The sequence below is a fragment of the Mesoplodon bidens genome, assembly GCF_964165515.1.
Source record: "Mesoplodon bidens genome assembly, chromosome: 9".
Taxonomy (NCBI): domain Eukaryota; kingdom Metazoa; phylum Chordata; class Mammalia; order Artiodactyla; family Ziphiidae; genus Mesoplodon; species Mesoplodon bidens.
Window position 1 is genome coordinate 106132905 of NC_138166.1, and position 13815 is coordinate 106146719.

Genomic DNA, 13815 nt, shown 5'->3' on the forward strand with positions numbered 1-13815 from the left:
ACGCATGGCAGGTGGGGGCGTGGGGGTCTGGGGAGCGTGCGTGTGCATGTGTGCGTCTATGTGCAGGGGGGCCTGGGGAGGAGGGGACCCAAAGTAGCCTGAGGTCCATTCAATCAAACTTGACTGTTAACCGGGAAACCCATGTGGCTAGAAAGGCGAACTCTGTTTACGAGTCAGGTGAGCAAGGCACTGCAACCCCAAAAGGAGAGATTCAGCTGTAGGTCAGTTGATAATCACTCCTGGTGCTTGGATGACACCTGTGATTTTCCAGTGTTGAGGGTCACACGGTGTCTCCCAGAAAGGTGTGTGCACCTCCTAACCTGCAGTCCTGGGAAGGAGCCTTACTTGGCAATAGGGTCTTTGTAGATGTGATCTAGTTAAGATGAGGTCACAGTGGGGCAGGGTGGACCTAATCCAACATGGCCCGTGTCCTCAAAAGAGGAGACGCACAGGAGGCCGTGAGAGGATGGGGCAGAGGCTGGAGGGATGCAGCTGAAGACGCGGCAGCCCCAGGAGCAGAAGGAGGCAGGAAGGACCCTCCCCTGGAGCCCCCGAAGGCACGTGGCCCTGCGACACCTGGATTCTGGACATCTGGCCTCAGAACTGCGAGAGAACGCATTTCTGTTGCTTTAAGCCCCCAGTTTGTGGCGCTTTGTTACAGAAGCCCTGGGACCCTGACACCCAGGTCAGTGGTGGCCCAGTCTGGGCAAGAGACTGCTGGGCAGCAGGACCCCAGGGCTGAGGGCCACCCACCAGTTGTGGGCAGCCCCGCAGGACAAGGGCAGGTCACGAGGCCAGTCCTGCAGATGCTACCCCTGCGGTGACATGGGGTAACATGGGCACCGAGGCTTATTAATAGGGTCCCATTTGGGAGGGATACAGAGACATCACAGGACCTCGTGGCCCCAGTGAGGGTGGGGTTTCGTGGACCGATTTCAGGGACTGAAGTGGAGCCACAGAGAGAGCACTGCGCCCCGGAGTCCAGGTAAAGGGAGTGGTGGTTCTGCTGGGTCCATGGGACCTCTGACCTCCCCGGATGCTGCCCAGGACTGAGCCCCGGCCTGGGGCCACCGTTCCAGCACCAGCCACCCTTCCCACCTGTAACCACTCTGCTTAGATGCGGGTTGAGGCCTTTGACTGCTGGTGAAACACCAGTGGCCGTGCCGGTGCCAGGTACACTGAGGAATGAGGCCTGGTTTCAAGGGGATGCCTGTGTGGTGGGCCCCGTCCTCACTGCAGGAGAGGTGTGGACCATCTTGACAAACCACACTCACCTCTGCTGTGCTCGCCACCATGGCACTGGCTGCTTATCTGCTTCAACGTGAGATTATTTTAAATTTGGCACTTGATTATATTTTGTGTTACACTGATTACTAATTATTTCACATGGGTGAAAACTGCCTTTTTATTTTAACCCATGGATAAAGCAGAGGGGAAGTATTCAAATCAGCAACTGAGGGATTCATATCAGTTGTCATGGAGATGTGGCCTGGGGTGCTCACAGTCAAAGAAAGAAGGGCCACAGCTGCCTTGGGGCCAACACAGAAGAGGGGGCCCCTGTTATGTCAGGGATGACAGAGAAAGCGGGCCCGGGTCAGGAGGAAACCTTTTCCAGAGCAACGCAGCTTTCACGGAGGCTTTGAAGCACCAGGAGAGCAGTCGAGTGACCCAGGGAGAAGTCAGCACGATGAATCGGCGTGTGCCAGGGTGGGTGCCCACCTGCAGCCCAGGGCTCATGATTCACTGTCCCAGCCAGGGCTTACTGAGCTCCTGCCACGTGTCAGGAGGCACTGGGCGACAGCGGCACACATGGGGCTCACTCTGGAGCTCACAGGCTGAGAGACACACTTGAACTCACGGGACTCAGCATACTCTGGGGAACGCCACGGAGGAGCCGGGCAGGAGGGAGGGGACGGGGGAGCCCTGGGTGACACGCATCTTCTCAGCAATCTGCCCGGAGCAGCTCCCCCATCCCCCGACTCCGGGATCCCCGGGGTGGGTGGGGTGGGGGGAGAAGGTTCTGAAAGCACCGTCCTCAGCGGGGCAGGAGGGCTGGCACCGCCGGCCTGCTATGGGCTGAGCCGCGTCCCCCCTCAGGATGGATAAAGTGGAGTCCTGACCCCCAGGATTTCTGGATGCGACCTTTACAGAGGGGATCAATTTACAGTGAGGTCATTAGGGTAGGCCTGAGCCCTGGGTTCCTGAAGCTCCTGCAAAGTGACGCACCCCTGATTCACCCTCCCCTACGGGAATCTCGGGCAAGAGTTGGAAGACGCGTTGGCGGCTGGTGTGGGGCTTCCAGGAGGACAGGCATCTGTGGGCAGGAGACCAGAAGCCAGCTCTGAGGCTGACCCTCCAGTGGACCCATCTCCAAGTGACAGGAGCCTCTGGGATCCTTTCACTAAAGGCGGAACTCAAGACTCTCCGATTCCAAGGCCGGCGAGCCTCGGGCTCGATTCAGGGACGAGGCTCCGGCTCTGGAGGTGACCACCTGGAGGGCGTTTCCGACCTTAACTCCTCTGTGCCTGGTTCCCCATCCGTGAAGTGTGTCCGCCTGGCGGGACCCTGGAGGGGATGCGCGTGGGGCACCCAGGACGGCTCGACCGAGCCCGGCGCGTTGGCACCTCCGCTGCTCCGTAGGAAGCTGGGCAGTGGGGAGGGGTTTGCCCTGTGTGCCTGCCTCTAGTTTTCTTCACCCTCCTTCAAGCAATTCCGAGTCTTACGGGTTGAGGATTGAAAAGGGGTTTCTGGAATATTACATTCCGAGGGCTCTTACGAGCGTCTCCAGAGTTCAGCTTTTTACATGGAAATTAACTTCTGATTTCATGCTACCCGGCTACGTGGCAGAAGCTGCTCACACGTTATTGAGACGGATGGCCCCTCTGTGTCTTAGGGGGACGACCGTCCAGTCCCAGCCGGACCACGGCCACGCCTGGCAAGGAGACACACATCACGCACTTTCTAGAAAAACGTGGCTGAAATGTCAGAAAGGTGGGGGGGACACCTGAGCTGCCGCTGCCACAGGCAGACGATACTTATTTCATTTTCCGTAACTATTTACCTTGATATTGAATAAAAATTGAATCTGTCACCATAGCAACTGCCTCATCACACGGCACCTCACCTGCTTTAGATCACGAAAAGTACTGAAAGGACACCCGTGGGCCCACGTGACCAGCTGCTTTATACAGCATTTCAGAAGAAAAGGATGCCGTTTCATAATAAACTCGTATTTGTCAATATGTCAAGTGCAGTTAATTATATCGAACGTATTTTCGTGTGATTTTCTTCACTTTGAGAAATAAGAGAAGGGTATGAACAATGGTGGCTAGGGCTGCGTTGGGCGGAGTGTGCTGAGCTCCGAGAGAGCCCAGCCAGCAGAGGTGGGGATGTGTCACCACGGAAGGGGCCGTATGGCTGCCCCTGAACTTTGACCTCTATCACGACATCTCAGCCCCGTGTGGGGAATCCTCGGGGCAGCTTCCAACAGGCCGCTGCAAATATTTTAATGCAATTTCATGCAGATTTCCCTTTCAGACATAAATTAGGAATACTGACAAGTAAACAAGCTTCTCTTAGGACTGATGCACATTTTGCATTGAGAAGAGAAACTATCAGTGTTCTCTGTCTAGAAACACAGATTCGAATAAAATAAGGGGATGGGCACAGAATTACAACGCTGAGGAGCCAGAGCCCACATGGACAGGCACAGGGCGGGGCCCCTGGTGGCTGAGGACACCCCTCGCCCCGGGTGACCGCTGGTGTCCACCTTCGGCCCTCTGGGCACAGCCGGCCTGAGGCTGGCAGGGGTGCGGGAGCCGCTGGGGTGGAGGGTGGATGGCAGCCCCGCCGAGGAGTCCCGGAGTCCTTACGGTTCCAGCGCGCACTTGGGAACACCCGGCATCATCTCAAACTCAACTCGGAGTCTTTACCCAAGAGACCCTGTCAGCTCCGACACCGTCTCCGTCTTACTCGTTATACTTAACTGCAAACACGACCAACTTCTCCTTCACGCACTCTTGAGTCCGTGGCTCTGTCTGTATCTGACAAGACCCATCCTCCACCCGTCACAGCTCTGCACCTGCCCGGGGCGTCCGGTGGGATCCCTCCAGGCCTCTCCTGCCCCTCTGCTGTCCACACACACCAGGGCTCTTTCTCCTGAATTTCCAAATATGGGCCTTGATCTGAACCCAGGATATTTTAAATTACTTATTGCGTCCTGCTTGTGCATATACACACAGCACCGTCTTCATAAATATGTGATGACTCAAGTTATTTGAAACATTCTCTACAGCCACCTGAGAGCCACGCCACACTCACACGTGGTGGTGTTTCCTCTTGCGTCCTCACTTATTCAAAAGCGAGTATGTGCTCAGTTACTTTGGTTGCATGTTTTTTCTTTATTAAAACTAAAAAATGGTATTGAAGATAAAACGACAAAGAACTATACACACACACTGAACCGATATTTATCTCCCAGTGTGACTCCGGTCCTAGAATTATGTGGATGTAACCACAGGGGAGACTTGGTGAAGTGTACATGGACACCTCTATACCGTCTTTGCAACTTCCAGTGAATCTATAATGATTTCAAAATAAAAAGTTAAAAAATGGTACTAACAAAAATTTTGGAAAAGGAGAGAACTCGCTTATAATCCCACCAACCCTGTTCTAGAGCTGACCTCACATTTGCACGTGGTCCTCCAGCCCGGATCTGTGGGCACAGACAGTTTTCACAGCTGCCCTTAAGTTCAGAGGTGTCACAACGATTTTTAGTGAAATCACTGAATCCGTTTATTTGATTACTATAATATAATTAGTTACCTTCCTCTGTTTTATACTTAGATCAGTTTTGTTTTTTCCAAAGCTTTGTTTTTTCCTTTTCTTAGCTAGTGAATGATACTCTTAAGATAAAATTCTGGGAGTATGATTACTGATCTGAAGGGTAAGTTTTTTGTTTTGTTTTGTTTTTTTTGGCGGTACGCGGGCCTCTCACCGCCGCGGCCTCTCCCACTGCGAAGCACAGGCTCCGGACGCGCAGGCCCAGCAGCCATGGTTCACGGGTCCAGCAGCTCCACGGCATGTGGGATCTTCCCGGACTGGGGCACGAACCCACGTCCCCTGCATCAGCAGGTGGACCCTCAACCACTGCGCCACCAGGGAAGCCTGAAGGGTAAGTTTTTTTAAAGCAATAGATTCCCACTGTCATGCTGCTTTCTAAGAGTCGAGTTTAAGTGTTAGCACTTTTGATTTTATTAAAGAACCAAGACTATTACCCGTAAGCCCCTCTGTAACCACTTCCAAGGATGAGGCTTCGGACTGGATGCCTGGATGTTACCGGGTACCCGCAGGCTCCTCACTGGAGGGTCCTCTGACGCATCCGCCCCCCGGCCCCCAGCTGCCACGGGGCTTCCTGCCTCACCGCAAACTTATCTGCCCCCCCGGCCCGAGAGCCAGTCATCCGCTGACACGGCCACAACGCGCTCCCACAAGCCAAGTGCCCCATCGCCTGTGAGTCCCGACTGCACACCTGTTGGTGTTTACTAAGCGTGCTAAAGGCAGGTGCCGGCTCCATCCATGCATGAAGAGCGACACGTGGGGGGTGACAGCTTCCCCTCAACCTGATGACCACGTGGAGCTCCGTCCCACCATCTTCGCTGGAGGCGGGGTTACTCTGTGCCTTCTTCACACCTTGGCAAAGGGCCCTCGACATCAAGTCATCCCCCGAGTCCAACCAGACCTGTGGTCGGGTCTCCGGGGACTCGGCTGGACACTCACTCGCCCGAGGGTCCCCGTGACTCGGGCCATCCCCGCCTGCATTTCTCTGCCCACTGATGTGTGATGCCCAGTTGCTCTCAGAAATCCCTAAACCACTGGGCTCAGGTTTTGATAACGCTCATTAAAGCAGCAGCATCCCTTCCAGCAGACGCGATGACCAAGTGGGGTCTGCAGAGGAAACGAGCCATTTTCTCAGACATCCGTCACGGACCCCGTCCCACCTGCTCGGTCTCATGGGACGGCTGTCAGGCGCACACAGCCACCGACACACACATCGCACAACAAAGTCACACTGGCTTGTGGGGGGAGGAGCATGACCATGGCTTCGTAGACCCTCAAGGGGCTCTGGGGATCGACACAGTCTTGGCCACAAAAATCCTTTCTTTGGACAAAATCCTACCCAGGACCCCAAACAGTGACTGAGCAAGGGGAGCTCATTGGGTTAAACCAGCGCATGGAGGGCGGTTTGCTGGGGCTCCACGGCCTCCCGCCCCCGTAGGGCAGAGCTCTGGAAGCCCAGGGCTCTTTGAAGTACCTGAAACCAGGTCTGACATCCCACGGCATGAGTGGTGGGTGCAGGACACACTGCCCCAAACATGACACCTTGGCTGAAGGTGTCTCCAACCTTGTCCACCCCCTTCTCCCCGAAGCAGGCCCGAGACCCTCGTGGGAGCTGTGCCCGCCCTGTACCCGCTTGGCTGCAGACCCACTTCGGGTCCCCACACCCCCTGGTCCTCCCCACCAACCCAGCAGAAGGCGCCCGGTCTACCCACGTCCGCAGGCTTCACTCCCTGACGTGTCCCGTGAAACTCAGATTAAATAAAGGTGCTGCTTTGCTCCTGTCGTCTGTCTTCATCAGTTTACCTTGTGGAGCCGAGGACCCTCAGCGGGTCCGGAAAACCTCCTCCTCCCTCTTCCAGAACCTGCGTGGAGGCCTGTCCCCTCCTGCCTGACTTTGTCTGGGAGGCAGCCCGTCCGGGGCTGACCGGGGTGTCTGCACCGGGAACGCGCTGATTCTGGGCTTCCCTGTCGAAGCCCCGAGCATCCCGCGGCTGCTCTGAGACTCCTGCTGAAACGTGGGCAGGTTAATCGTTAATCATACTGCGTTTATCACACTATCAAGAACTTAGGAAGTCATGACTTATTTCAGATACACCTTGGAAGCCATACTCATGGAAATGCTCGCCTGGGGACAATCATCTATTTTTCTTCCAAATACTTGAGTTTTTCTTGGTAATAACATAATCTCCCTTTGGAAGAAACATGACTTTATTCATTTGAAAAAATGTGAATACTTTCAAGATATCAGAAATTAGATTTTGAAACACATCAAAATACCACCAATCTATCAGGAACATGTGTGTCTACTGTAGTCTGTTCATTTCCTTTAAATTTTGTTTTGAGATATTTCCATTTGGCTTAAAAGGTTTTAATTCCTCTGTCATCACATGTTGAATCACAAGCACCAGGGAGACATTCGGTAAATGCTGTTAGATTTCGAGGAATCAAACTCTGCTTTACTTTCCAGAGTCAGGAATTAGCAGAGACATTCATATCAAATACGTTTCAAAGAAAATCAGAAGCATCAAAATCAGGCTCAATACTGCAGGAGGCAATTAAAATTAGAAAAAGAAGTATTGTTAGCTTTTTAAAAATATCTCTGCTCCCGTTTTCAGGATCCAAAACTCACTCCAAATATACAAACGCTCCTTCCCTCCATCCAGACTGGAGACTGGTCAGGCAAAGCTGCATGGAATGTGGGTTCTGGGCTTGAGAACCCATCAGAATGACCTCAGACAACTTCAAAAGTGACAGCAAAACTGCCTTTTGAAATGGAAAACTGCCATGTGGGAGAGGACAGGAGACTGGAGAGCTGGTCTGCGTGGACCAAGGAAACCCCTGGGGCCCTAAGAAGACGAAGGCGGCTCAGGGAGAATTAGGGTGGGCAAGCCTCTCACTGCCACGTTCCCATCGGTGAATGAAGTATCAATAAATGCTCTGGGACGTGGCCATTTTCTGCCCCCAGGGAGGGTGAGGTCAGGCTCCTGGCCACTTGGGGACCAGAGAGGAAGCGGATCAGACTCGATGAAAATGCAGGAGTGGTGCAGCGGGGGTTCTGCTCTGCCCTGTGCCCCCCGCCCCACCTACCGCCCCCAGTCTAGGTGGGACCTCCTGCCCCCATGTGAGACGGGCACCTGGAACAGGCAGAGGATGTCCCTCTGAGGTTAGGTTGTCATCTTCACAGACAAGCCAAGAGCAACTCAGGCTCCCAGTTCCTGGACAGCATGTCACCAGCTTCCACTTCTGAGCCCAGGAGCTGGGGGCAGAGCCAGGTGGTGGCGGGACATTAAGAGCCCTGCTTTGCCCAGGCTCGGGGAATGCGTCACAGGTCTCCAAGGACAGAAAGGCAGGGGCCGGCAGCTGTGCGTGCCTGGAACACAGCGAATGGGCCCGGCTGCAGGTAGACTCTGGGGTCATCATCATACAAACAGTATAAAGGCCATGGCCTCGGGGAGACGCAGATCCCACAGAGAGAGGCGCTCAGCGCAGCCGGGCTTCAGAAGAAGGTCAGTCGGCAACGCTCAGGACAGTGACCACTGCAGATGGGCCGACAACTGAGGTCCTGGGGCCGCAGACGGTGGACCCTCCAGTGGGCAGTGGGGACCAGGCCTGGCCGGGTGTCAGGAGCAAACAGGTGCCGACGTGTCCGCACGAGGGATACAGACACACGTGGGGGTAGCTTTGTGATGAAGGAGACAGGGAGCCAGTGGGAGGGGAGAGCGCTGACGTGGTGAGACCAGCGTCCCGGGAGCCCTCACTTCAGTGAATCGGAAAACACTGGAGCATATCTGTGTGCTGACCGGATGGGGCCAGGGAGACGGAGCAGTGGCGACGCAGGAGAGAGGATGAGAGGGCAGGAAGGAGGCCGTGGGGGGCACCGTCCCCAGAGGGAGGGGGTGTGGGCTCCCCGAGGGAGGCGCGGGTCTCCGCGCAGGGATGCAGGCAGCAGGTCACAGATGGGGCGGCCGTGTGTGCGTGCGCTGGGTGCTGCCTGCTGGGCGCAAGGAGGGTCGTGGGCAGTGAGCAACCCCCTCTGGGATCTGTGCCTGTGACCTCTAGTGAGATGAGTCTGCAAAGTCCTAACACACCGCCTCCACCCTCCCCGCTGCCCAGGAACCACAACCACGGGGCAGGTGGAGGACCAGGCGGCTCCAGGCACCTCCCAGCCCCTGGCTCTGCATCTCCCACCCCTGGCCCTGCCTGCCCCCTGCTCCAGGGCGGTCCAGCCCACTTCCATGGAACACACTCCCTGCACCCCGCACAGGGAGGGGTGAGGGTTAGGCCCAGCGCCTGAGCTTCCTCTGACCCCAGAACACCAAAGGCCCTAACCCGAGTCAGTCTGGATTTGCCCCCGGCCGCTGGGCACCAGGGCTGCTCCTGCAGGAAGGACACCTGCTGAGGCCGAGGGACAAGGGGGAGGGGAGGGGCCGCGGATCAGAACCTTCCGTCGCGGGCCTGGATCCTCTGAGCCCTCCGGCCCTTCCCGCCAGTAGTCACTGCACCCCATGGGGTACAGATGGTCTTAGGGACCCACAGACTCCCGGCGTCCCCCTCCCCCTCCCCGGCCGCCAAAGTTACTGTGAGTTTCGGGAGAAAAGACCAGGATTTCCTCAGCTGTCAAAGCCTCATCGACCCAGCCCCGCGCTCTGATGAGTCTGCGGTCACTGAGCTTCCTGTCCACGCCGTGCCCGCCGCGTGCCGGGAACACGGTGACTTCAAGGCCAGCGCCCCCTGCGAGGCGCCCCCGGCAAGGCACTCGCCCGCTGCCTGCAGAGCTGGAGGCTCCGTCTGTGGAGGACCAGACACTAAACAAGTTCTTATTTCAAGAGCCGGGACTCGTGACGGCCGAGCGGAGCCTCCCCCAAAGACAGCGGCTGGCCTTCGAGTGGCTCCGTGGGGGCATCTCCTCCCTGGGCGATCCAGAGCATCGTAAATAAGCGCCCTTAATAGTTAATTACGGTCACGGCGGGTGCCGTGAAATCTGGGATTTCAGACACGCGAGCACAGACAACCGCCCCCGAGAGGAGTCGCGTCCGCAGTCCTGCGTACAATTCATTAACTGCCCGCGATATGGGGCTCAGGCGTCCGCCAGGGCCTGGGGCTGAGTGCCCTCGGCTCTAATTGCTGATGGAGAGTTTGGTCAAGTACCTGCTTCTGAGGCCAGCGCGGCGACGTTGGGACACGACGCCTCTGAGGGTCATTAAATTTATCAGCAGTCGTCCTCCTGTCATACCCCACCCCATACATGTCTTTAACAAGGAAGACGAAAGCGTGCCCCCCAGACCCAGAGGAAACAGCAACTTCTCTTGCTATACAGACTCAGCAACTGAGAATCGTCTGAAGGAGGAAGTACACGCTTCCGTAGGAGCCAATGTTTTCTTAGCCACGAGCGCTTTTTCTTGGGGAGACACCGAATCACGATTTCAAAGGCAACCAAACAGTGCCAGATGAGCCTGGCGTGGCGCATCAGCACTTCCGCCGACGGGACGGGAGGACTAACCCGGCCCAGACGCCGGGGCCCCCGCCACCACAGCCCCCCGCCTGGCGCCGACTGACCTCCGCCCCCGGCCCGAGTCCGCCAGGCTGCCCGGACCACACTGCCCGCAGCTACTCACCGAGCTGACTCCGGTCTGAAGAACTCTCAGTCCAGACATCTTTTCCAGTTGGTCCTTTTTGTCAGCTGTTAGGGGAAATTAAGAAGTAAGCGGTCAGCTTTGAGAGGCAAGCGTTCTCCAGACGCCCTGAGCATCTCCCTCTGCAGACACGTCCATAGTCACCGCCAGATCGCCATTTTAACGGGTGCTGTGGACAAGCCTGGGGCGGAAACCGGGGCAGGGGGCTCCCCACCGAGGGGCCGGCAGATGTAGGGCCAGGACGTGAGTCCTTCCAGCTTTGCCCACAGAACGTGCACAGGAAATTCACAGCATCCTTGTCAAGACTGGTTGAGAAATGGTGGGCAGACCTGCTTGGCAAACTGTAGAGGCTTACTTTCGAACGATATGATGGTTACAAGTGTATAATCATTGGGAACTGGGTTCCATTCACAAGCATTCCGCGTTCACAAGACAGACTCGCTAGCGGGCAAGACTGAACTGCGCCTTCGTTCCGTGAGTCCTGGGAGCGGCTGTACCCCTCTTACTCCTGCCCCAGGAGAACATCCTATCATAATGTGCCTCCACCACAATCAACCCTCATCCTAGTTTGCTCCTGACTTAGAGCGAGGAAGACTCTCCAAGAATAAATTACCCTCCATGTCAGACCAAGCGGATTGAGCCCTGGAAACAATTAGCAGCCGGAGAGGAAGCCCAGTTAATCCCGATGCCAGCACGGCAAACCCACCAGAGGCGGTCCCCACCTCTTGGAGAGGAAGTGTGTCACAAAGCAATTGACCTTGGCTTACGATTCTGTAGAAGTATTCTTTCGGATAAAGCCCCTATCGTTTTGGAAATGAAAACCAGAAAAAAATAGATTTTATGGGAAACCCTAAGAAGGAAGAGTGCATTGCAACGTGATTAATGCAGAACAAGATAGCAAGAAAATAGCAGTTACTTTCACCTCTTATTGTGAAACACCTCCGTTAGTCTTGGGTAATGAAATGATATCTTTCAGAGGGATACAAACCGGATCCTGCTATGGCCCGCCTCCCCCGCCTCTGGGGCTCTCTCATCGTCTGGTAGAAAGTTTTCCTTTGAACAAACCAACGTTATTTCTTACATTTAGGTAATTATGCATGCACTGGGGCGGAGGGCAGACGCCAGCCTGGAGTTAGAGCACCAGCACTTTAAGAGCCTCTAAGCTGGGGGGCGCAGAGAGGGCGGGGGGGGCAGTGGCCCAAAGGTAAACCTTGAATGGACGAGAATATTCTTAAGAGACAGAGTATAAAGCAATTGATTTTCATGTTCCCCTGTGAACAAAGGAGGCATTTTGCTGAATGACAGGCCCCTTGGGGATAATAGTGAGCCTTCAATAGGCTGAGGGACACAAAGCACAAAGTAAAGATGGAAATGAAAAGTACTCCACTATCGCTGCCGAGAAGTGACAGGCATTCCAGGCTCAGGAATGAACAAACCAGCCCGGCAGTAAGATGCAGATGACCCAGCCCAGAGGTCAGCAAACCTGCTGGGAAGGCCAGGTGGAGACACCTGAGGCTCGGCCACCATGGGTCCCCACCGGGCGGGCAGTGTGACGGCTGCGGGGACGGGCCCGGGGGACGAGGGACAGGTCCTGGCTGTGTCCTGCACAAGCCCACGGAGCCCCGAGGTGACTGTGGGCCTTGCTCGCTGCCTGAAGACCCGCCCCCCCCGCCCCTGACGCCGGGCAGAAGGCTCTGTGCCTGGGCCCTGTCCCCGTTCCACACGTGGCGGGAGCGTCAGTCTCAGCACAGCCTCCCTGTGTCCCCCAAGCATCACTGCCACCGGCCAGTCCAGGGTCCGGGCTGGCTCCTCGCCCCAGGCCCTGGCAGCCGCTTCCCTGCCAGACACGCCCCCGACCTCTCCCCTCTGTGAGCACAGCTCCGGGCCCCCGAGTGGGGTGCGGAGGGGGAGGGGAGCCGCAGCGCCCGGTAGTGGTGAGACGTACAGGCGACTGGCTGGGTATCGAGGCCTTCTGTCTTTAACGTAATTAACTGCAAGTGTGTAAAACTTAATTTTTCATAATGGCTGTGTTTAATAACCGGCTCAAAAAATTCCTGAAAAAGTAAAAACGAGCTCCAGTAACCGGTCCAGCTGGCTCCAGCCCCATACGTACAGTACTTTGTTTCTACCCAAAGTCTAGGTCTTAACGTGTCACGTTTCCTTGATTCTAAAATGCGTATTTCCCCGCATCTCAACACGTCTGCAGTCGGGCTGTTCCAGCCACCATCGTGGGAATGGGGCCCACTCTTGACTGACCTCAGCTCATGGCCTCGGAGGCTGCGGAGGAAAGACACACGACCTCGCTTCTACCAGAAAATTTCCCACGGGCACCTCCGACAAAGCAGAAACTTCTAGAAGGGGCATCAGCTGCTTGGAAGGTCACCCCAGAGCCTACCTGAGCAACGTTCCTGATGGCGGCATCATCCTCGGAAATCCATGGGCGTCGCCTTGGAAAGTGACGTCATTTCACCCTCATGGTGACCCATCCCCAAGTGCGGCCACTGCGGACCCTCCGGGCTGACCGCCTCTCAGGGTCCACGTCCTGCCTGAGGGTCCAGCCAGGGAGCCCAGGGACCCAGACTCGTACTGACAAGGGGTTGCGTCTGTTAAGGGTTTGTCACTGAGAACTGATACAGCACTCCACGGAATTGTCCCTGAGAAATGAAAACCCTGGGATGGATGGGACGGACGTGCTGGAGGTGTGTCCTGCGGGCAGTCGGAGTGTCCAGGATCCACTGGAAAGCGGCCCGGATGTGACCTCGTCCCTCCTGCTTCAGCACGAGGGATCGCTGTCTTCCCGGTCGTTCCATTAACCGCTACGGGAGTCCCAGGAGAGTCACCTGTTCTGCAGGTGTGATAGATCAGGCGGGGCAGGTGGCCCATCACTGTCACCTGAGTCAGGACGCCACATCCGTCCCTGTTCTCTTTCGATTTGCAATGTCTGCTCCATCCTTCGATCCTATTATGTTCCTCACATGATGCAGGGTGTTAACCACCCCTCCCCAAGTGGACCTCCTGCAAATAACCACACGCGGGCACACACTCGCGGGCGTACACTCGCGGGCGCACACACACAACCAGGGCAGACCCAGGAGCGGCACCCTGCGGGGAGGACCGGTCACTACTGTTCAGCTTTACATTAACCCACAGGTTCTGTTCTGTAGCAGCTGTTGTTCAGCAAGTGGTGAATCTGCCCCCAAAACCCCACTTTGTCCACATTTCCTTGTATTTTCCAAGGACAGCATGAGCATTCTGCATCTGGCTGAGGCTGTCCCCGCCAGGGGCTCTTTACACGAGAAGCCTCTGCCGAGATGACCATGGGAGCCTCCTGAGGCCGTGGCAC

At 56.1% G+C, this 13815-nt stretch overlaps 1 protein-coding gene across 1 annotated transcript in view; it reads right to left on the reverse strand.

Annotated features, from left to right (window-relative positions):
- PTPRN2 (protein tyrosine phosphatase receptor type N2) overlaps window positions 1-13815 on the reverse strand; it is a gene marked incomplete at its 5' end in the record, with an annotated part of 714831 nt that overhangs the window by 252692 nt on the left and 448324 nt on the right. Inside the window, one exon of the mRNA XM_081243640.1 lies at window positions 10455-10519. Within this exon, the coding sequence (XP_081099766.1) occupies window positions 10455-10519 (65 nt within the window). The remainder of the gene's footprint in view (window positions 1-10454; window positions 10520-13815) is intronic.